Source organism: Mya arenaria, chromosome 7, assembly GCF_026914265.1.
Source record: "Mya arenaria isolate MELC-2E11 chromosome 7, ASM2691426v1".
Taxonomy (NCBI): Eukaryota; Metazoa; Mollusca; class Bivalvia; order Myida; family Myidae; genus Mya; species Mya arenaria.
In genome coordinates, this window is record NC_069128.1 from 48,900,274 (window position 1) to 48,924,774 (window position 24,501).

The 24,501-nt window shown below is 37.2% G+C and overlaps 3 protein-coding genes across 4 annotated transcripts; 2 read left to right on the forward strand and 1 right to left on the reverse strand.

Moving 5' to 3' along the window:
- Positions 1 to 544: 544 nt before the first annotated feature.
- LOC128240125 (protein quiver-like) lies at positions 545 to 5,100 on the forward strand. Its single transcript, XM_052956640.1, has 3 exons — positions 545 to 694; positions 2,463 to 2,600; positions 3,583 to 5,100. The coding sequence occupies exons 1-3, from the start codon at positions 634 to 636 to the stop codon at positions 3,804 to 3,806; spliced, it is 423 nt and encodes a 140-aa protein (XP_052812600.1). The 5' UTR covers positions 545 to 633; the 3' UTR covers positions 3,807 to 5,100.
- Positions 5,101 to 8,550: 3,450 nt separating this feature from the next.
- On the reverse strand, positions 8,551 to 10,182 carry LOC128241212 (hornerin-like). The gene has a single exon (XM_052958166.1). It carries the CDS (start codon positions 10,180 to 10,182, stop codon positions 8,551 to 8,553), a length of 1,632 nt encoding a protein of 543 aa, XP_052814126.1.
- A 3,059-nt stretch (positions 10,183 to 13,241) lies between these two features.
- Positions 13,242 to 21,519, forward strand: LOC128239883 (uncharacterized). 2 transcript variants are annotated; one of them, XM_052956323.1, is made up of 5 exons: positions 13,242 to 13,377; positions 14,550 to 14,651; positions 16,382 to 16,456; positions 19,189 to 19,326; positions 21,108 to 21,519. In XM_052956323.1, exons 1-5 carry the CDS (start codon positions 13,317 to 13,319, stop codon positions 21,314 to 21,316), a joined length of 585 nt encoding a protein of 194 aa, XP_052812283.1. In that variant the 5' UTR covers positions 13,242 to 13,316; the 3' UTR covers positions 21,317 to 21,519. The 2 variants fall into 2 exon arrangements, with proteins under 2 accessions (XP_052812283.1, XP_052812284.1); XM_052956324.1 differs by lacking the exon at positions 16,382 to 16,456.
- Positions 21,520 to 24,501: the final 2,982 nt, after the last annotated feature.

Genomic DNA, 24,501 nt, shown 5'->3' on the forward strand with positions numbered 1-24,501 from the left:
CGAATAACGATTTTGCATTTAAAAAAATATTGAATTAAACAAAGCGATCCACTTGGTCATGGAAAATCAATCTCGCATTGTAAAAACAATTAAACAAAGCAATACACTTGGTCTTGGAAAAACAATCTTGCAATGTAAAAACCATTAAAAAAACGAAATGCTTGGTCATGGAAAAAATGGCAATGTAAAAACAAATAAACAAAGCAATACACTTGGTCTTGGAAAATTCATTCTGACATTGTAAAAACAATGAAACAAGGCAATATGCTTAATCTTGTAAAAGTAATCCGATCCGACAATGCAAAAACAATAAAACAATTTATAAGTCTTGGAATAAAACTCGGGCAAAGTAAAAACAATTAAAAAAACAACAAATGACTTGGTTTGGAAAAAGCAATCCGGCAATATTATCTTTGCCTATGAAGAACAATTTTAAACACAATGCTAGTTGCTTTTTTCGTGATGTTATTTTTTCTACTGCTTGGTGGGTAGGAACGCTAGAAACTGAACCATTTATTTGTGGTGGCCTAAATAACAACCATATGCAACGATTACAAACTCCCGTTGATTCGTATCATTGTATCAGTTAAGCTGAAAGTTCTACATCTAAATACTATTTCTGAATTTAGCATCATGCTGACTTTCAAGCATTTGATACCCATTATTGGAGTGTTTGGTTGCATATTTTTGACGAGTAAGTATTTTTTATGCATCATTATTGAACTAAAAGATTTATATAAGTGTTTTAAATTCTTGAAAATTAGATAATTTTTATAAGAGATTCAATTTTAATATGAAATCAAATCGATTATCGGAATTAATCTTTCAAGCCATTTCGATCATTTTTTTATTATACATTTAAATAGAAAGTTAGTAAAATGTTTAAACTTAAGCAGTATAAGAAAAATGACAATCTGTATTTAAGAATTAGTAATCGTATATAGGTCGTGAATGAACAAGGAAGCAAAATTCTTGCATGTATTTTGTAATAAATTATTCACTAGCAAATTATGTATACTGCTAGTCTACAACTTGTTTAGAGAAAACAGCAACAAAGCGACAATCAGTCGGAACTCCTCGGCCATTTTCCATCGAAAATAACTTCTCTGTTATAAATATAGACGGTTTACAATGTCAGAAATCTTTACAGTCCAAATATGCTGCATGTAGATCGCTTAGTTATTTCAATTAAGCAGTGAACTTTATGATTTTATTTTGGGGAATCTTAATAATTTATGCACTTATACACTTCACTGGCAATCATTTTAAACTTAGTAATACAAAATACACCTTAAAACGCTACCATTAATCACAGATCTGGTTTATAAGTCCGTCAATTAATTAATACTTTTATTGAAAAGTTTACGAACTTCTTTTACTGAAGTACTGGCATTCATCCGAGACTGTTTTCAATGGAATAATGGGCGGGAGGTTCCGAATGAGCGACAACTTACGTCTCAAATAAAAACATGGTCACATACTGATTGTTTGCACTTTTATGTAAATATTCCACAAGCTTAGTCCTCCAAATACTGTTTTAAATAAACGATGTAATATTTTTTTATCTGAAATACACTCTGCAACTACAGACAGACCTTTACATATTTTGGCCGCACTACTTTCAGTGTGTATATACCATGTGATAAATTACGTCATATATGCTACGTCAGAAGGGAACATTCCTTTAACTTCACCATTTTAAATGAAACAAAGGGCATTTAATGCCCCTTTAAGAGCCACGCCTTCGTTATATTACCGGAGTTTGATAAGGTGATTAGTTTCATCAAACACTTCGACAAACCTGTTTCCAGAATTATGTTTTGACAGTGCTCCGTCAGACGGCCGTATCGTAACAAGGTTTGTCGAAGTGTTTTAAAAAACTACACTCTCAATCAAACTCTGGTTAAAGACCGAAGGCTGGGCTCCGTAGGCGGCGTAGACTGCGCTACGTTCATTTTTAAAATGGTGAAGAAATAGGAAAGTTATCTTTTAAATTGATTAAAGTCTTCATTCGAAGCAAAATGTTGCCTTCCGACGTAGCATTTATGGTGCAATTTATCACGTGGTATACACACACTGACTTTTGCATTCGGAACTCCTCGGCCATTTTTTTTCAAAAACAACCTCGGACGTTTTTGGACGGTTTACATACTCGAAAGGAGGTACGTTTAAATCCGCTGCAAGTAGATCGCGTAGTAATTTTATTTAGCAGTAAAACTTTATGTCTTTACTCTTGAAAATCTTAATTATGTTTGCAATAATACACTTCACTGGTAATCAATTTAAACTTAGATCAACTCTAAAACACTAAATTTAATTAACGATATAATTTAAAAAAAATACGAACTACTTCAACTGATGTACCGGCATACATCCGAGGTTGTTTTTGAAAAAAAAATGGCCGAGGAGCTCCGAACGTGTCTTTTGCAGTCCATACATTATTCAATATGACCTTTTTTCAGGTTCGATAGTTGCTGGGATCGACCGAGAATGTTACACGTGTAACAATTGTAACGACACAACCAAGGCAAATTTTGGCAAGACCTCATGCACAGGCAATTGTTACAAAATGGCCGCTAAAAATGAGAAGGGTTACGAAAGTAAGACGTCATTATTTTAATTTAATGTTGTTTCAAGGAAATTCATCACGAACCTGTGTCGCAGGTTTATATTTTTTGTCAAACGGGACAGATTGTCTTTGCTTATTTTCACATTTGGCGGCTGACGATTGCGGGCGGCGCCCGACGGGCGGGCGACGTGTACCTAGTCATCCGGGCTGTAACCCAAGGACCTGGAACTATTGTCCGATCATGTTACACAAAATATGTGTAGGCAGATCTATAATAGCCATGTCACTCCAGAGTTATGTCCCTTGAATGACCTAATTTACACTTACCTTATTTTGTATGCACTTTAACTCGATGTTCTATTGACCCATCATCACCAAACTAGAATATCTCGGTCATGTTGGACAATCCACAGTGCCGCTCCAGTCATTTCAGAGTTATAGCCCGTCAATTGCTTATCTTGAACACACTTTATTTTGTAAGCGCTGTATTAACTCGATGAGTTTTGGACCGATCAGCACCAAACTTTGACAATATGTGCATTGTCAGAATACCTTGGTCATGTTTGATAACCAGCTTTCCTCAGTTACTCCAAAATTCTTGAATTGGCAAACATAAATGAAAGGGACTCGCTTATATTTAAAATGCAAAATGCACTATTATAATGTGCGGCAAATTATAAGGAGTGTTAAAACTAAGATACCAAAAGCTGGAATTCTTCAACAAATGATGACATTTGCTCAAATATCGTCTTTAAAGACCATTATTTTCATTAGCGTTAATAACAGCTAGATGAAAATAATGATGAAATAAGAGTTTTCAGATGCATTACTGGGAAAACTATTTTTTGGTCACAAACGTGACATGAGCGAGTCTCTTTATCAGTTTCTGCTTTCTTATCTTAACTTATGTACGCCGTTTATTTTCAAATGTTCTTCAAGTGAGTTTGTATCAAACGGCACCATAACCGGTCAAAGATGTTGAAAACATAATTCTTATTTTATATTTGTTTCAGTTATAAATCGTGGCTGCTTATCCTTAGGTTTCGGCACGGCACGTTTGCACAGCGATACATGTGTAACAGGGTCGTCGGCGTTGGTTTCGTTGGGGGATTTCAAAGGAAAGATGTGTTTCTGCAATGGACACAAGTGCAATACAGCGACATCTGTGTTTGACACTGTTCGGATACCTTCGATTGTCGCCACGTGTATAGCGCTACGTGGCCTCTTAGTTGGTTAACTTTTTTTAAATGAAGTGGGTAAATAAATCATGATTACAAACGTAAATTTCTAGTATGTAAAATGATGTGTTCAATGCATTAGTGTTGATATTATGCAACAGTCATTTGTAACCGCGCCCTCACACCCCCACCCCCAGGTCATGGGGTATACCGGGGATAGCCGGGGAAATGGGCCTTGTTTTTACCTTCCAGATGGCCCCGCAAGACCGGTGAATGCGGTTGTTTTGTGTTCGCGCCAAAAATAGCGGGGAATGGTCCTTACCTACGGTCCCTGTGGTGCGGGGGCATTTAGCGGTGATTTTACCGGCAGGTCGTCTCAGCAGAAAAGGGATTTTACCCGGGCTTGGCTGGACCGAAAGTCGAAGTCCCCGCTTAACCCCGGACCAGGGGGCCGTGGTTACAATTGACTGGTGCATTATCAACACGGAATGAATGAAAATTAATAAATGACTTAAGCAGAAAAAACTCGTTTAAAAATACCGTTTGAAACAACTGTTGTTAAGCTGTAGACTAAGAAAACGTTGTGGTTATAAAACTTCAAAAGCAAAATATTAAACATCGTTAGAAAAAAAGGTAACGTTTCTAATAAGAAAACTAAAATTGGTTGAACGTAACCACTATATGTTCGATAAAATTATCACATCCGGTGTATGAATAAAACAATACGGTGAAAATGTAAAAAAAACAGTGGATCAGGCAGATCCAGTATGTTTAGCACTTTTATAAATTAAAAAGAACAAACATTCATGTCCAAAACATACATTGGAAGTAGACAGTGATTTGAAATGGTATAACAATGCTTTGATTCACTGGCATGTGCTAAGAAGAAGAGACAATAAACGACAAATGGGGCTCTGGGTAGTCACTTCCGAATATTTGTGTTATTTTCCCTGTTATAATAACATTAACAGAAGCTCTGAGCATTCATTAAGATTGAATCATTTTATTAAATGCACGTATATTCGTGTGGTGCACATGCCATGAAATACCTGCTTTAACTAACTGGTCCTTGTTTCTTCTCTCTGTTGCATACCGGCTGTACAACTTTTTTATAATTCAGCAGCCAATAGATATAGACTGAAATCATATAACAGGGTTTTCTCATGCCGGTACAAATAAAATGTTAATTTCGAGCTATTAAAATTCATGTAACAGACCAATGACACTATTGTTTCTAAAGTAACGTGTGTATATTAAAAAGGTATAGTTTTGTTTGTACCGGACGATTAGCTTTGAAATACCAGAATATTTATAATTTCGGGCTTAAACTATTGAATAAACGTGGATAGGTTATTACAGGCGGTTGCCATTTTCTTATCTCCCTGGTTTGTCCAAATTATCCAGAAATCGATAGCATAAAAAATCCTAACCATCACGCGATTCAGTTTAGTTTTGGACAACAGTTCAACCGACATCATGTAGTATAGCTAACTGACATATCGAAAACAAAGATGGCGGACCAGACAAAAACACTCGATTCCAACCTCAAACATTTCGACGATTTTACAGACAGATGGCCGCTAACTGTTATGACATCCATATCTCCATGGAAGTTATGGTTATACAGTTAAGAAAAAGTCCATATATATTGTGTGTCCAAATTTATGATAACAAAATATCTACGGAACCAGTGGTGGTTCCAGGACTTTCTAAAGCGGGGGGGGGGGGGTCACAACTAATAATAACATATAAAACCTTTTGGGAATGCATTATTTTAATCATATCATGACATGGAATTCACATTTGTCGTCGCTGTCAATGCTGTTTGGCAGATCATTTGAATTAAAAGGAAAGCATTAACTGATACAAGATAAACCTTTCACACAAAAAATATATCATGCCAATGAGAAGAATGGAATCGGGGTCGCCTGAATTGAAACCAAAGTCATTAAGTACCAGTGTGTGTATACCACGTGATAAATTGCGTCATAAATGCTACGTCGGAAGGCAATATTTTGATTTGAAAAAAGACTTTAAAGATGCACTCTTACTCCCAAATAAGATTTACCACAATTAATACTATTATTTTAATATTCCAAAAAGGATTAATAAATGCCGAAAACAATGGTTCTTATGCAGGATACTGAGTTTAATTTGAAAGAAATGAGCATAAAACACAGTATTTCTACCTTATGAGACTATAGTTGCCACAGTATATCTTTTATCATTCACCAATCATTTAATATTTTTGCGCTTTCTGCTATTAAATACACGGTTACAATTTTGTTATCAGTAATCAATATTTTCCATATATATATTATTTAGTAAGTAGTTAAAGGTGTATAAGTAAAAATTGATGTTTGATATACATGTGCATGTATTGATTTTGAATAAGAGTGTCACTTTAAACAAAGATAACTTCACTATTTCTTCACCATTTTAAATGAAACATAGCGCAGTCTACGCCGCTTAAGGAGTCCCACCTTCGGTCTTTTACCAGAATTTGATTGCGAGTTAAGTTTCTTAAATCACTTCGACAAACTTTTTCACAATACGGCCGTCTGACGGAGCACTGTCAAAACATTATTTTGAAAACAGGTTTGTCGAAGTGTTTGATAAAACTAATGACCTCATCAAATTTCGGAAATAATACAAATGCGGGGCTAATCACGTTTTATCACGTGGTATACACACACTGAGTACTCGGCCACCTCAGATACACATATGTGGAGTAGTATAAATACTACATGAACCTACAGTAACTTAGATATATATCGATTATACTCAACGATACTGTACCTCGGATGTCATTGTCATTTAAGTTAACTGAAGTAAAAACAACTTGACAGCATAATCCAGAAAGGGTTTCAAATAAATTATTCTGTATTCATTTACAAAGGCTCTAGCATGATTCAAAGAACTGGGCGTTAATAAAGGCCGAATGGAAAGTTCCAAGGCGGTAACGTTTATTAAATTGAATTTTAACTTTTGTTTAATGTACGTCATGCACACACATACCTTGTTGACATACTCGTACAATGACATTATTAAAAGCAATGACGAACATTAACTGTGCATGTGTTAACAATTTAAAACAACTTATATTTTTGGTATAGGATATATTCTGAAAACAGAATGGTATGTTTTATAATAAAATACACGGATTGTTATAGATTGACAATTCCAAAAAGAAAAAAAATTCTGAAAACAGTAAACTAACCTGTATAACTGCAACCATATTTGTTTACGTTTGATCAGCTGTCTGTGTAAAATGCGGCGCCGATTTATCGTTATTGAATGTTTGGGCCCCGATGTCATTTTCAAGATACTTTTTCGTGTCGTATACTATACAGTATTATGCTTTGAAATTGGCATACCATAAATACTGAAACACGAGAATCAGGTTCAATTGTTTACTTGCTCAAACAATGTTAATAAAATTGAAATTGTGACAAAATTTATTTGTACAGTTAAATCAATAAAGATGTGCCCTAAAAAATATAACTTTCTGGCTAGCTGAGGGGGGGGGGGGCAACGGGCCCTCTATGCCCCCGGTAGGACCGCCATTGGGATTCATGACACACAACGCTCCATTTTGAGAAAGATTTTTAAACTGTTTTGTGTATTCCACAATCTTACACAATTCACGACACAAGGTCAAGACCTACGATATCATACAAATAATTAAATATACATCTCTTCGGACATATTTTTGCTTCATTTACACATATTCACAATCAAAGTTTACCGCGTGTAAATATTGGGAAAAGTTGTTAGCAATGACGTAATTTACAAAAAAGTCCCTATTCTATATGGTGTATTTCAACAATATGTGAAAGAGCTCATTTGAACGCCAAACGGTTTGCGGGGATGTCAGGTCGTAACGCGCCCATTTCGTGCCATCATTTACATTAAACTCTCTCATTTTACTCCGTTATATTGGTGTTTGCACCTGTGGGTCCAACGTAAATGAATTTTGTGGAATTTTAAGTGAGGGACATGTTCAATGCGGAACAAATGGCGGGTTCTTTGAGAATGTTGGTGTTCATTAAAGATATTTTGAGCTGGTAAGAAGTTTTTATCACTTTTATCGCACTATAAATACGCATACCAGGAGGTCTTACGTGTACGTTATTCTCGGATTTTAACTAACGTTTCTAGAGGCCTTAAGAAAAAGTGATTGAATGTATTAAGTAAACGATTGTTTGTTTTCAAAGTAAAAATAGAAATTTGTATGACTTGAAACTGTGTATTAAAGCTAAGTAAATCGTCCTTGGACCTATTTTGGCAATTTTTTAACGAGCCTTTGCATCTTTTTTTTAAACGGCATGTGTACTTAAAGCTGCACCCTCACAGATTTACCGTTTTGACAACATTTTTTACTTGGAGTGAGCCAATTTCTACGTAAATATCTGAAAACCAGTGATATAAGACTGCTGACAAAATATCAGATGGCAGATTATCATATTTCCGTTCGAAAAATAGTTTTAGTCTAAAGGTTTTATTAACATTTTAAGAAAAATACATAAAACATCAATTTCTGAACATAAATATGAAAAAAGTGTGTCAAAACGTTCAATCTATGAGAGTGTAGCTTTAACATGGGTACTCAATGGCCGATGTCAGATCACCTTTGATGTTTGCCGTGGATTGGTGTTTGCCGTGGATTGGTGTTTGCCTTGGATTGGTGTTTGCCGTGGATTGGTGTTTGCCGTGGATTGGTGTTTGCCTTGGATTGGTGTTTGCCGTGGATTGGTGTTTGCTTTGGATTGTTGTTTGCCGTGGATTGGTGTTTGTCGTGGATTAGTGTTTGCCTTGGATTGGTGTTTGCCGTGGATTGGTGTTTGCCGTGGATTGATGTTTGCCGTTGATTGATGTTTGCCGTGGATTGATGTTTGCCGTGGAATGGTGTTTGCCGTGGATTGGTGTTTGCTTTGGATTGGTGTTTGCCTTGGATTGGTGTTTGCCGTGGATTGATGTTTGACGTGGATTGATGTTTGCCGTGGATTGGTGTTGGCCGTGGATTGGTGTTGGCCGTGGATTGGTGTTTGCAGTGGATTGATGTTTGCCTTGGATTGGTGTTTGCCGTGGATTGATGTTTGCCGTGGATTGATGTTTGCCTTGGATTGGTGTTTGCCTTGGATTGGTGTTTGCCGTGGATTGGTGTTTGCCGTGGATTGATGTTTGCCGTGGATTGGTGTTTGCCGTGGATTGATGTTTGCCGTGGATTGGTGTTTGCAGTGGATTGATGTTTGCCTTGGATTGGTGTTTGCCGTGGATTGATGTTTGCCTTGGATTGGTGTTTGCCTTGGATTGATGTTTGCCGTGGATTGGTGTTTGCCGTGGATTGGTGTTTGCCTTGGATTGGTGTTTGCCTTGGATTGGTGTTTGCCGTGTATTGGTGTTTGCCTTGGATTGGTGTTTGCCGTGGATTGGTGTTTGCCTTGGATTGGTGTTTGCCGTGGATTGGTGTTTGCCGTGTATTGATGTTTGCCGTGGATTGATGTTTGCCGTGGATTGATGTTTGCCGTGGATTGATGTTTGCTTTGGATTGGTGTTTGCCTTGGATTGGTGTTTGCCGTGGATTGGTGTTTGCCGTGGATTGATGTTTGCCGTGGATTGGTGTTGGCCGTGGATTGGTGTTGGCCGTGGATTGGTGTTTGCAGTGGATTGATGTTTGCCTTGGATTGGTGTTTGCCGTGGATTGATGTTTGCCGTGGATTGATGTTTGCCTTGGATTGGTGTTTGCCTTGGATTGGTGTTTGCCGTGGATTGGTGTTTGCCGTGGATTGATGTTTGCCGTGGATTGGTGTTTGCCGTGGATTGATGTTTGCCGTGGATTGGTGTTTGCAGTGGATTGATGTTTGCCTTGGATTGGTGTTTGCCGTGGATTGATGTTTGCCTTGGATTGGTGTTTGCCTTGGATTGATGTTTGCCGTGGATTGGTGTTTGCCGTGGATTGGTGTTTGCCTTGGATTGGTGTTTGCCTTGGATTGGTGTTTGCCGTGGATTGGTGTTTGCCTTGGATTGGTGTTTGCCGTGGATTGGTGTTTGCCTTGGATTGGTGTTTGCCGTGGATTGGTGTTTGCCGTGTATTGATGTTTGCCGTGGATTGATGTTTGCCGTGGATTGATGTTTGCCGTGGATTGATGTTTGCCGTGGATTGGTGTTTGCCGTGGATTGGTGTTTGCCGTTGATTGATGTTTGCCGTGGATTGGTGTTTGCCGTGGATTGATGTTTGCCGTGGATTGATGTTTGCCTTGGATTGATGTTTGCCGTGGATTGGTGTTTGCCGTGGATTGGTGTTTGCCGTGGATTGATGTTTGCCGTGGATTGGTGTTTGTCGTGATAGTTTTTATGCAGTTTTTGTTCGCTGCTGAATCGAAATAAGTGTGCGTTAATATAAGTAAATTTAAAACACGAGCTGTAACACATATTAAAATTATAACAAATGCAATTTGTTTCCTAAACAAAAGAATGTTCATGTATAACTTTGCCCGAATATGGCTCTACTAAAACACGGACGTCATATGTATTTGTAATGCAAATTTACATACCCGTTCTCGTGGAAATATATATAAATATATATATATATATTTCTTATTTATCACTTTATCAAAATCAACAAGAAGCGGCTTCAAAAATATTCAGTAATAACAAGTATTGGATCGGGACTTGATTGAAGCGATTAGGTATACAATGAACACTGATAAAATTAACAACACCCTTTATACACAATTTTTTAAAGATGCACTATTACTCCCAAAGAATATTTACCACAATTAATACGAAGAATAAATGTCCATAACAATGGTTCTTATGAAAGTTAACGAGTTTAATGCGAAAAAAATGTGCAGAAAACACGGTATTTCTACCTTATGAGAATATAGTAGATCACAGTAAATCTTTTAGCATTCACCAATCATTTAATATTTTCTGCATTTACAGCTATTAAATATACGGTTATAATCTTGTTATCAGTAATTAGTATTTTCCATAAATGCATTATTAGGTAACTTAAGTAGTTAAAGGATTATCACTTAAATTTATGTTTGTTATACATGTGTATTATTTGATTTTGAATAAGAATGTCACTTTCATTCAAAATCAATACGTACACATGTATAATAAATATAAATTTTGAGTGATTAACCTTTAACTACTTACTAAATTATGCATTTATGGTAGATATGAAATATGCTGTTCAATTTAGTTTCAAAGTCTAACTGTACTGTACGTCCCTAAATAGTGGTGCACTCTAGTATCCCAGGTATGGAGGTACATCTCTCTAAGTATAGAGAAACTCTTCTAAATGTATTTCATTGTTTGGACATACATGGACACCTCTTTATTTAGACATGTACCTTTCAATATGGATGTTCAGCGCTAAATATACAAGTGCACATCTTATGCCCCAGTCATTTGTAACCACGCCCCCCCCCCCGCAGGCCCGGGTAAAATCACCCCCGCACCCAATGGACCCTAGGTTAGGCCCATTCCCCGCTATTCTTGACGCGAAGACAAAACCACCGCATGCATCCGGCACTGCGGGGACACCTCGAAGGTAAAACACAGCTCATTTCCCTGGCTAGCTCCGGTTTACCCCAGGACCTGGGGGAGAGTGCCGTGGTTACAATTGAGTGGTGCATTAATTAGATATATATGTATTTAATACACTTAACGACTAGTACATTTCTAAATTGCACCAGTTCAGTTGTGCCTTCTATGACAATGACGAAGTTTATTTGCTTTAAGGCCGTTACAATATATACAGACATACACTTTTATCATACAATTTTGCGCAACAGTAATATGAAGCACAATGAAACAAATTTACAGTTATAGGGTTACGATATGGATGGTGATTTTAGAATTTCATTCTTCATGAAGTACTTTTCATTTATCAAATTCACGGTACACATATGTAGAGATACATCGTCGGATACCCCCAATACACACCACGCCATGCTTTGTTGTGTACCGTGGGCAATTTGGCTTGGAAAATCTCGTAATCATGAACAATTAATGAGGCAGTTTCATTGGTTCTGCAAAGTACCCGATCCTTTACGGTTGACAAATTTTCTGGCGATTGCCGGAGTTCAACCGGGTCCGCCTTCTCGGTACAATAACAGTTGACACTAGTCAAGACCACACGGCCACGGAGGCTACTGACACTGTCATGTTATTGAACAATATTTGAGTATTACATGCGAATTCGTTGGAAGAAGAGTTGTTTCTCCTTCCTCATGCATATTCATTCAAACGAGATTTTGTCAGTCAATTATCCCACGGTATGTATGAAGTGTAACGGAAGAAAGTACCGTGGTTGCCGCCGATGCTTTAAAAATAGCAACATTAGATGATGATATGATTATTCTAAACTTGCAATGTTAGGATTTATATAATATTTCTGTGTGATATATTTGAATCGCAGATCCCCGCCTTCGGTTTTTTACCAGAGTTTTATTGAGACTTCAGTTTCTTAAAATACTTCGACAAACCTTTTCACAAAACGTCACTTAATGGAGCACTCTTAAACATTATTCTGAGAACAGGATTGTCGAAGTGTTTGAGGAAATTAATCAACTTATCAAACTTCGGTAATTAAACGAAGGCGGATCTCTTTAAGCGACATACACTGCCCTTTGTTTTATCTATAATTGAAAAGAAAAAGGAAAAATATCTTTGTTTGATGTCTTCTTTTGAAGAAAAAATATTATTTCGACGTAGCATTCATGACGTAGTATACACACACTGATGTATGTACCACAAACATTCAATAGAACATGGAACAGAACATAACTCTATTTGACGTATACCTTCAATGTATATAGTCATACTTTAACTATGAAAGAGAACTATAAAAAGTGTATATGATGTGATGGGGCGGCGGTAGGGGTGATGGACAATCATCGGTGCAGGATCTTCAATATACACTTGCTCAATATACGATTAAAAACGTCTGCTCATATCAGCACATAAAACGTCCGTTCCATCTCACTTGTGATTGAACAACTGTACCAATGGGTTAACACCACCCGCCCTCGTTCGACGGTCTCTCCGACACATGGACGGCCGTGTGGACGATAAGAAAGACACGTAGAATAACACGTGCGACCCGAACATCGAGTTTCGATGACCCTCCCAATATTCGAAGATTCTGAGCCGATGAAAGCCAAACCCACGCCCACTCGAAGATCAAGCTCAAATGATTGCCCCGAACACCCGAAGATCTTACGCCGATGATTGCGACCCCACCCCAACCCCTCCGCCTCAACATTCACTATTATACTACTCTATAGTGCTCCCAAATGGTTTTTAAACGACTTTAACAACCGGATGTGGACTAGGAAGACTAAAAAGGTTCATGTATATACAAAAATCCTGTACACATCCTGCTTCCTTGTTTTCAAAAACGGATTCAGGATGTTTTCAAAATAGATTTATAGATTTCTATAATAGCACGAATTTAAAATAATAAATACCATCGCACCCTTTAGGCCTGAACTAGTTCCAGTTTAACACTACTACCTTTCACTTGACTTCTTTTAAATATAATTCTTTTTATTATGTTGAGTTTCAAGTATTTGCTTCTTGTCACTGGAGTGGTAGGCTGCATAGTTTTGTCAAGTAAGTTTTGATTTTAAAATGCACTCTTACTCCCAAATAAAATTTACCATAATTAAAACAACTGTTTTGATATACCAAAAAGGATGAATTAATGTCGACAACTATGGTTTTTATGAAGGATATCGAGTTCGATTTGAAAGAAAGGTGCAGAAAATATGGTATATCTACCTTATGAGACTATAGTAGATCACAGTAAATATTTTAGCATTCATCAGTCATTTAATATTTTTGCGTTTTCAGCTATTAAATACACGGTTACAATTTTGTTATTAGTATTTAATATTTTCCATAAATGCATTATCACTAAAAATTTACGTTTGGTATACATGTGTTTGTATTGGTTGTGAATAAGAGTGTCACTTTAACGTAATAATATAACCATTTGAACGTTTTAGTATCAATATGTCCTGAACTTTAAAGGGTTGTGTCTTGAATTATTCAAACGAAGTGCCTTTTGAATGCAACTGTGTTTTGCTGTTGTTGTTGTTTGAAGACCTAGGCATTTACCAAAATAGTTCGTTGACACCTTTTTGGATTTAATGTTTAATTGTTCCATAATCCAAAACAGCGGGCCCTAGACAAGGTAACGGACGGCTTTTGGGACCTTGCCAAAGACATGTTGAGCTAATCTTAGCCTTAAATGGGGCATTTTGGTGCAATGAATGCGTTATTGTTGCTTCATTATTGGAATGAAAAGATCACTTAGATTAAAGCTGCACTCGCAAAGATGGACCGTTTTGACTACTGTTCTTATTTTTTGGCTTAGGCAAATTAGCCACCGTTTGCGAAAATGTCTGAGAACCAGTGATAAAAGACTGCTGACATAGAATCAGATCGCAATTCTTCATATTAAAGTTTGAAAATTGATGTTTCTCCGAAAAACTCATTTTTTACAGCGTTAGTAACGCTTTTAGTGTCAAAACTTCAATTTCAAAATCGAACGTAAATATTAAAAAGCGTCATCTGATATTTTGTCACCAGTCTTATATCACTCGTTTCCAGATATTTACCCAAATATTAGTTCATTCCAAAAACAAACCCCACACATTTAGACGAATGCACTTGCAAACGAATATGGTTATAATAATACAGCAGCATGCATCAACTGGTGGATAATTCCTGCCATAAATACCAAAAGGCAATTCTACACCTGTAATTCGATATTCTTAAAGGTTTGGGAGTGGCTGCGAATGATGTCATGCAATGCTACAGGAGCTGTGCCAATTCAGGAACAATTTCGGACATATACTCTTGCACGCAACGATGCATGACAGGTAAAGTAATGATAATGATAAATATGATATCCATACATGTAAATTTTACAATTGTTGTTTTTATTTGTTTCACTTCAACCGGTCATGTTTATTTGAAAATACATACTGCTATGAATAGATTTCGGTTTCAATGGTCTTATTACATTATATCAATAGTATTATTAGTAGAAGAAGTAGTTTTAGATGTGTATTTTTATAAAACACAGTATACAACACTAGTCCAAATAATTGTACGTTGACGGATTTTTTTAGATTTTTGCTATGGCAAATCCTTCACGTACAAATTGTTTAGTATCAAAAGTGGGTAGTTGTTCCGATTAGGATTCCGGGTTAAAGCATATAGCGTCTATAAAATATCATAAAAACAAGAAATATTACCAGATATTGTTATTTTATATTAGTTCTGTACACAAAAAATAAATATCAAACTTATAATTATGAGTTTGACGGCTTTTCTTCATTTCATTCTGTCAAAACATAACGATATATACATGACGGGCACCTGCAAAGCTTCAGGGCACAGTTTTAAATCGCTCGGAACATTTCGGCCATGGCCGAGTTGCTACGATTGTGTAACGAGGTCTATCTCGAAGCTTTGTCGGAGGAGGCCGAGTTATTACGATTGTATCGAGTTGTTCCCCTTCGAATAATTGTTTTCTGTGTCAGTCAACTTTCGTTTTATTGGAAAGGTAAACAACTTGTTTTAATGCATTAAATGCTTGTTTAGTGCCAAATAACATTTCACTTACATGGATAAATATGAATATAACTCTTTATGATCAATTTCAACCATAAAATACTTCATTTAAAACAATTTCAATATTTTTAAAACACCCCCGTTTTTTGCACATTCCCGTTTAGACGTTAGGGATTGGAAGAATCCCGTATAACACGTCTATTATTTTAGACTATATACAACACTTGACAATAGAACCTATCATTTAGACATGTGAACTTTTGAAGTTGAAGACAAGTAAAATTCACTGGTACCGGATCTTTAAACTCAATCATTTTTTTTATTTTATTTTTTAATTCCAAACTTGAAACTTCAATAGCAAAAACGTGAAAAAAAATCATTGATTTTTATTATAAATATGCACTTTGTACTGTATATTTGTAAAAACAATCAATATTTTTCACATGTTTGGTATTGTAATTTTTAGTTAAATCAGATATTTTTTTATTTTTTAAAAATAATGATAGAGTTTGAAAATCCGGTGCCAGTGTCAAAATTGTACACAAACAAATGCGGTAGTCAATTAAGGCATGTAATGCATATAGGCACTTACCATTCAGACAAATGCACTTGCAAACAAATATGGTAATACTTATATAGCAGCATGCATCCACTGGTGGATAATCCCTTCCGTAAATACCAAAAGGCAATACTACACCTCTAATGAACCTGTTTTTTCAATTGTAAGCACGACCACCCCCCCCCCCCTCCCAGGTCCGTGGGTTTACCGGGGATAGCCGGGGAAATGGGCCGTGTTTTTTACCTTTCAGATGCAGTGCCGGGTGAATGCGGTTGTTTTGTGTTCGCGCCAAAAATAGCGGGGAGTGGTCCTTACCTAAGGTCCCTAGGGTGCGGGGGCATTTGGCGGGAATTTTAACGGCAGGTCGTCTCCGCAGGGCGGGGATTTTACCCGGGGCTGACTGAACCAAAATTCAAAGTCCCCGCTATTCCCCGAACCTTTTTACAATTTGTGCATAATTTGGTATTATTTTAGGTTCGGCTGTGGATAAGACCGACGGGCAATCAGGAACAAATAAGAACACAGATGGTGGCAGAAATGAAAATAGGCGTATGTATTTATTATGTTCAAAGTTGTTTCAAGGACTTTTTTTACCAAAGTGTAACTTTTTTTCTGTTCAACTATTCTTTAAGCTAAGCCTTGTTTATATCAAACGTCACATTAAATAGATAAAAGTAATAATAAAAATATGATGATAATAATAATAATAATAATAATAATAATAATAATAATAATAATAATAATAATAATAATAACAATGATAAAATAATATAAAGCAAGGAATGCTTATGACCAAGTGGAATCATTATAAAAAAAACACTAATTACCTGTCATTGAGGTTTTGAAACACCACATTACACCCATGCATGGTCACTGTAATATGTCAGTGTTGTTGTTGGTCTTATGCCAACTAACCCAGAGATACAGATATGGTCAAGACAAGAACCTAATACATGGGTCGGTGAGTGAGAATACTGGCGGAATCCTTTTTCTATGAGCGCCTGGCATATTTGAGGCATTGGACGGGCTATCGCATTTTGGTTGAAATCACCAGATATAACAATTGACGGTTGACTTTCTTTGATCTGTATCTGGTTTATTTGATCTAGCAGGACAGTTTCCAGGTGCACATTCGTATTTCCTGATTTCCTGGGCGAGTTTTACACTGCTATCGCATAAAAGGTGTCCTTTGATGTCATTACTAAGTGTATCTTTCATCTTAGAGGTAGGAACATGGGTCTTGCACGCGACACATCGTCTTGGTATGTCAAACACATGTGGCAAGTTATTTTCAAATCTGTCCATACAAGAAAAAGTTACTGCCCAGACACGACAACCTATACTCTTTGTCCTTATATGCAGCCATCCACTGTGAATAAACACCTAAGTGACTTTGACTTTAGAGGTAGGGACATGGGTCTTTCACCCGACACGTCGTCTTGGTATGTCAAACACATGTGGCAAGTTATTTTCAAATCTGTCCATACAAGAAAAAGTTACAGACCGGACACGACAACCTATACTCTTTGTCCTTATATGCAGCCATCCACTGTGAATAAACACCTAAGTGTGACCTTGACCTTAGAGGTAGGGACATGGGTCTTTCACCCGACACATCGTCTTGGTATGTCAAACACATGTGGCAAGTTATTTTTAAATCTGTCGATACAAGAAAAAGTTATAGCCCAGACACGACAACCTATACTCTTTGTCCTTATATGCAGCCATCCACTGCGAATAAACACCTAAGTGTGACCTTGACCTTAGAGGTAGGGACATGGGTCTTGAACGCGACTCATCGTCTTGGTATATCAAACACATGTGGCAAGTTATTTTCAAATCTGTCCATACAAGAAAAAGTTACTGCCCAGACACAACCTATACTCTTTGTACTTATATGCAGCCATCCACTGTGAATAAACACAAGTGTTTTTATGTCATTTAATATCTCGACCTGTCTACAACAGGGATATTATACCAAAATATAGGTCGGTTTGGTACAGAATCCCGAATCTTAAAATAAGAAAGAAACGCCTATCTACCCTTCCTATTTTTTTGGATACGTTGTTGGATACAAGGATCCTTTTTTGGCCTTAGGGTCTTCTGACGTGCGCTCTCTTATCACATTCGGAACGCCTCGGCCATTTTTCATCAAAAACAACATCGGATGTATATGGACGGTTTACAATGTCAGATATCCATACAGCTTAACTTCGTTGCAAGTAGATCGCGTAGTAATTTCGATATAGTAGTTAAACTGTTTGATTATACTCTTGGGAATCATAATTGTTTATGCAAGTATATACCTCACTAGAAATCAATTTAATCTTAGTTATAAAACATAGACGTTAAAATACTATTAATAATAAATACCATTATTTAAATTTTACGAACTATTCTACGGATGTACCTGCATGCATGCGAGATTGTTTCGATGGAAATAGCCAAGGAGTTCCGAATGCTGTTACCATAGATCAATAAAAGCGCTGAAAGCGTTGAAAGGCTGTAAGAGAAACAAACAAAGATTTCACATGTTTTACAATTCTGTTCACAGGAAGCAATAATGGAATCAAAAATGCTATTTTGAATGATACAAAACTGTAACAGAAAAGTACTTGTCATTGGATAAGAATAGGTACTGTAAATTTATTTAATTTCATTACAACAAGCTGGTTTCATAACAGTAACAGAAAAAACATATATGTACTAGGATATACGAACATTGGATTCGTCTTGCAGGTTTATGGCTGGGTAAAATTAATAAGTTAAGTCTTATATTGGCTGAGGACGTTTTGTCTATTTGTAGCAGGTAATGTCAGGCAGGGTTTTTTAGCCAACACATTTTATTTCTTTACGTAATAATCTTTAATTATCTACACCAGTAATTTGTCATAATGAACGTTCGGCTGGAATTGACAGACAATGCTAAATTTTAGGTTCGGAAATGGTTGGGCTCAGCAAGCATTGCGTCACCTGTTATTTGACCTTATTTTAGGTTCAAAAGTGGCTGGGATCAGCAAGCGTTGCTACACCTGTTATTTGACCTTATTTTAGGTTCAAAAGTGGCTGGGATCAGCAAGCGTTGCTACACCTGTTATTTGACCTTATTTTAGGTTCAAAAGTGGCTGGGATCAACAGGCAATGCTACACATGTAATATGACCTTATTTAAGGGTCGTAAGTTGCTGTTATCGACAGATAATGCTTCACCTGTAATATTCTCTTATTTTAGTGGCAGGGATCGGCAGATAATGCTACAGCTGTTATATGACCTTATTTCAGGGACTGATTCGGCTCAGATTGACAGGCGATGCTACATGTGTACAGACTGTAACGAAACAACACAGGAAAATATTTACACAGCACCCTGTCCAGGAAGTTGCTACAAGTTTTCTGGGGAAAATGAGAATAGGCACAAAAGTAAGACTGTCTTCATTAGTTTTAAGATGCACTCTGACTCCCAAATAAGATTTACCACAATTAATACACTTGTTTTATATGCCAAAAAAAGATAAATAAATGTCGAAAACAATGGTTGCTATGAGGAATACCGAGTTTCATTTGACAGAAAGGTGCAGAAAAAATGGTATTTCTACCGTATGAGACCATAGTAGATCACAGTAAATCTTTTAGCATTAACCATTTAATATTTTTTTCGTTTTCATGTATTAAATTCACGGTTACAATTTTGTTATCAGTAATAAAAAAAAAAACTATAAATATATTATTTAGTAAGTTGTTCAAGGTGTGTATCACTCAAAAATTATGTTTGTCATACATGGTTATGGATTGATTTTGAATTAGAGTGTCACTTTGAAGCTGCACTCTCGCAGATACATCGTTTTTACAACTATTTTTAGTTTTTGTCTTGGACAGAGCAAATCATTTGCAGACAAAAGATCGGATCGCAGATTTTCTTGTTTCCGTTCGAAAATTAATGTTTTATAGTTTAACTAACGATTTAAGAAAAATGAATAAAACATCAACTTTTGAACTTAAATATAAAAATCTGGGATCTATTTTTTTTGTCAGCAGTCTTATATAACTGCTTTCCACACATTTTCGCAAAAAATGGCTCGTTCCAAGACAAAAAAATAAAAAAGTTGTCAAAACGTTAAATCTGTGAGAGTGCAGCTTTAAGTCAACGTTATTTCAAAGTGACATCTTTACGGACATTTGTCCCATTGGTACACTCGACAGTATGAATTTTAACAAAGTATTACACTTTTTCTGTTCAAAATTTTTTAATTCAAAAACTTAACCTGGTTTAAAGCAAACGCCACCTGTTCAACACCTGTATGCCACCTTTACGCCACTTATACGCCACCTGTTCGCCACCTGTATGCCACTTTTACGTCACTTATACGCCACCTGTTCGCCACCTGTATGGCAAATTTACGCCATTTATACGCCACCTGTATGCCACCTTTACACCACTTATACGCCACCTGTTCGCCACCTGTATGCCACTTTTACGTCACTTATACGTCACCTGTTCGCCACCTGTATGGCAACTTTACGCCACTTATACGCCACCTGTTCGCCACATGTTTGCCACCTTTACGCCACTTGTACGCCACTTGTTCGCCACCTATTTGCTACCTTTACGTCACTTGTACGCCACTTCTTCGCCACCTGTTTGCCACATTGACGCCACTTATCGCCACCTGTATGCCACCTTTACGCCTGCTGTTCGCCACCAGTATGCCACTTTTACCCAACCTGTTTGCCACCTGTTTGCCACCTTGACGCCACTTATCGCCACCTGTATGCCACATTTACGCCACCTGTTAGCCACATGTATGGCACCTTTACGCCACTTATACACCACCTGTTCGCCACCTATTTGCCACCTTTACGCCACTTGTACGCCACCTGTTCGCCACCTATTTGCAAGCTTTACGCCATTTGTAAGCCACCTGTACGCCACCTGTATGCCACCTTTACGCCACCTGTTTGCCACCTGTTCGCCACCTATTTGCCACCTTTATATCACTTATACGCCACCTGCTCGCCACCTGCTTGCCACCTTAACGCCACTTGTACACCACCTGTTCGCCACCTGTTTGCCACCTGTTTGCCACCTTGACGGCACTTATCGCCACCTGTATGCAACCTTTCCGCCACCTTTACGCCACCTTTACGCCACTTGTACCCCACCGATACAAAGCAGTTAAACATAATAAATATGTTTGTTTCAGTTATTCACCGTGGCTGTTTGTCACTCGGTGCCGAAAGTGCACGCTTCCACAAGAATACGGAAGTTACAGTGAAGATTGAAAAATACAAGGGGGATTTCATCATCTGCAATGGACACAAGTGTAACGCAGCGACATCTATGTTTGCCACTGTTTGGATAACCGCGATTGTCTTTGCGTGTCTAGCCTGTCTTGATGTTTTGTTTGGTTAGATTCTATAAGTTATTTGGTTGCTTTTGGTTCTTAGAGTTGATGTTCCAGTTTGCTTCAAATTTGAAGCCAGGAGAGCCCTCAAAAGAACTTGTGGAAGCGAAATGTTTAACTTTAGGTCACAACGTCTTTATGCAATTTTCACACTTTTTCACAATCTTCTACATTGTTTTGGGTTTATAATGTAATAAACGCTCTAAACGACGTCCACATAATCTTACGAAAACAGGGTTGCCTTGTAGCAATGACAGTAAGGTTAGGAGGTATTCGGAGCTCCTCGGCCATTTTTATCGAAAAAAAACACACTCGGAATTATATGGACGGTTTACAATGTCAAAAATCAGTACATTTAAGTCCGCTGCAAGTAGATCGCGTAGTATTTAAGTTTAGCAGTTAAACTTAATGTCTTAACTGTCTAGAATCCTAATTATGTTTGCAATAAAACTCTTCACTGGCAATCAATTTAAACTTAGATCAACAAATACAAGCTAAATCACTATGTACATTTAATTTATGATATACATGTAATTCGAAATTATACGAACTACTGCTTCCGATGTACCGGCATACATCCGAGTTGTTTTTTTCGATAAAAGTGGCCGAGGAGATCCGAATGGGTTGGGAGGTATTTGAGGGTAGGTAGGGAAACCGGAAACAAACTCCTTTTGTTACGCCTCAGTCGCTAAAACGAAATGCATTGTGGTTCCAAACTGGAACAAAAACACGATGTGCTTATACTTCTTTTGCAGTTATCAATACGGAATGAATGAAATTATATAACCCACCTCTGCCCACTATTAAAGCTGCACTCCCATAGATTGAACGTTTTGACACTTTGTTTTATTTTTTGTCTTGGAACGAGCCAATTTTTGCGTAAATGTCTTTAAACCAATGATACAACACCCTTGACAAATGATCGAGTCGCAGTTTTGCATATTTATGTTCAAAATATGATGTTTTATGCAGTTTGTTAAAGCGTTACTAACGCTTTTAGCCATAAAACATTAATTGTCGAATGGAAATATGAAAATCTGCAATCAGAACTTTTGTCAGCAGTCTTATATTACTGGTATTCAGATATTTACCCCAAATTGGCTTATTCCATGACAATTTTTTTTTATATAAATAAAGTTTCAAAACGGTTAATCTGTAAGAGTGCAGTTTTAAATATATTTATCGATGGTGTATTTTTGTACTCTTTTTAAAATATGTTTGATACCAAAATTTGTTAACATGTATGCTTTAAACTGTGTTATCCAGTGGTTTGACGTTAATAGTACCACATCGTCGGATAAGGCCAAAAACATTGTTTGTTTAGGGTAACCTTCCCAAAGTTTCTAGGTAGGGTAGGGAGGGTAGGTAGGGATTTATTTTTTTTTTTATTTTTTTTTTCAAAATCTGTCGTAAGTTCAGAGTGTTTTCTTGCACATGGCAGTCTTTTCTACATTACTGTCATTGCCTGACTTTGTTTTATCATATAAACAATAATTCTGATTAAAATCTGCATTTATCCGCCCTTCGTAGCTCTGTATTCGCTAACGAATATTTATTTTGCTCAGAAACGGAAAAAAAAAAATTATAGGTAGGGTCGGGTTACCCGAAACAGACATATTTTTTTTAGTCCTAACCCGTTACACTACCATGTTATGCTTTGTTGTATACCGCGGACGACTTTGTCACTAGGAAAATCTCGTAATCATGAATTATTAAAGAGTCAATTGGATTGGTTCCGAATGCTTTCATGTAGAAAAATGTTTCGGTATTGAACCGAGGCCGTCTTTTCAGAAATAATCCGTATTTATTTCTTAGTCAGCAGTCAACTCAACTAGGCTATGCAGGCTTCCAAATGTTATTGAAAAATATTTAATAGTAACATGCGAATTGACAAAAATAGTTGACTCCCCTGCCTCATGCATATTCATTAAAAGAGATTTTGTCAGTCAACTGTCCCAAGGTATTTATGAATAATGATGGAATTAAGTAACCTGGGTGCCGACGGTTGTGGGGCCATGACTTAGCCAATCTCTGGTAAACGGCTTTATTATAATAAAACAAAATGAGAGCTGGCAATAGTGCAATCAAAATGCCGAAAAACAAATAAAAATGTTCTTGAAGACTTAAAGTGTGCTTTCGATATCCATATATCGTTGAATTAATGCCATTGTTATAAATATGTTAAGTAACAAATGAATAAAATAAGCGAAGGTACTACAAACGTTACTGGAAAATTTAACAGTCCTACTTGATCACAATTGATCGTCCATCTTATACGACTATACCCCCAACAGAGCTTTTGAAAAAGTGTCTTCTTACGGTTGTAATGCACCAGTCAATTGTAACCACGCCCCCCCCCCCCCACATACACACACAGGTTCGGGGGTATAACGGGGATAGCCGGGTAAATGTGCCGTGTTTTTACCTTCAGGTTGCCCCACAGTGCCGGGTGAATGCGGTGGTTTTGTTTTCATGTCAAATATAGCGGGGAATGGGCCTTACCTATAGTCATTTGGGTGCGGGGGCATTTGGCGGGGGTTTCACGAGCAGTTCGTCCCCGCACGGCGGGGACTTTGCCCGGGGTTGGTTGGACCGAAAGTCAAAGTCCCCGCTATTCCCCGGACCTGGGGTTGGGGGGAAGGGCGTGGTTACTTCTGACTGGTGCATTATACGACCATACCCCCTGCAGAACTATTGAAAAATGTCTTCTTACGGTTGTAAGCGGAGCGTGCACCAGTTATCCCACTAGCCGATACATTTTATTTAGAAAGGCCAAGATAATAAATGTTTATCTTTCGAAAAAATATTTATATTTATAAATCTGTAAGTATTTTTTTGATGAATGCATTTATTTGCTCACGAATATATATGCAATACACTTATCGTCGTGTATTAAAGTCAGATACAGCTACTCGTTTTTTATTTAAAAGTGTCCTCTTACAGACGTAACAAACCGTTTCGCTAGGACGAACACCAATTTTTTCGCCTCGGACAAAACTAGTTTTCGTCCTAGCGAAACAGCTTCCTACGTCTGTAAAAGGACAATTTTGAAGAAAAACACGTACTGTTTCTATTACTTGCACACAAACAAAGAAGCTAGTAAGTGCATCAATCAATTGTAACCATACCGGGAATAGCCAGGGAAATGGGCCGTGTTTTTACCTTCCAGGTAAATGCGGTGATTTTACTTCAC

Excerpts from the sequence above, each read along its gene's own strand:
- LOC128239883 (XM_052956323.1), top strand. The coding sequence starts at position 13,317 with ATGTTGAGTTTCAAGTATTTGCTTCTTGTCACTGGAGTGGTAGGCTGC. Across the intron at positions 14,652-16,381 it reads CACGCAACGATGCATGACAG|GTTCGGCTGTGGATAAGACC; the intron begins GTAAAGTAATGA and ends GTATTATTTTAG. Across the intron at positions 16,457-19,188 it reads TGGCAGAAATGAAAATAGGC|GGACTGATTCGGCTCAGATT; the intron begins GTATGTATTTAT and ends ACCTTATTTCAG.
- LOC128241212 (XM_052958166.1), bottom strand. The coding sequence starts at position 10,182 with ATGTGTTACAGCTCGTGTTTTAAATTTACTTATATTAACGCACACTTA.
- LOC128240125 (XM_052956640.1), top strand. The coding sequence starts at position 634 with ATGCTGACTTTCAAGCATTTGATACCCATTATTGGAGTGTTTGGTTGC. Across the intron at positions 695-2,462 it reads TGGTTGCATATTTTTGACGA|GTTCGATAGTTGCTGGGATC; the intron begins GTAAGTATTTTT and ends ACCTTTTTTCAG. Across the intron at positions 2,601-3,582 it reads AAATGAGAAGGGTTACGAAA|TTATAAATCGTGGCTGCTTA; the intron begins GTAAGACGTCAT and ends TATTTGTTTCAG.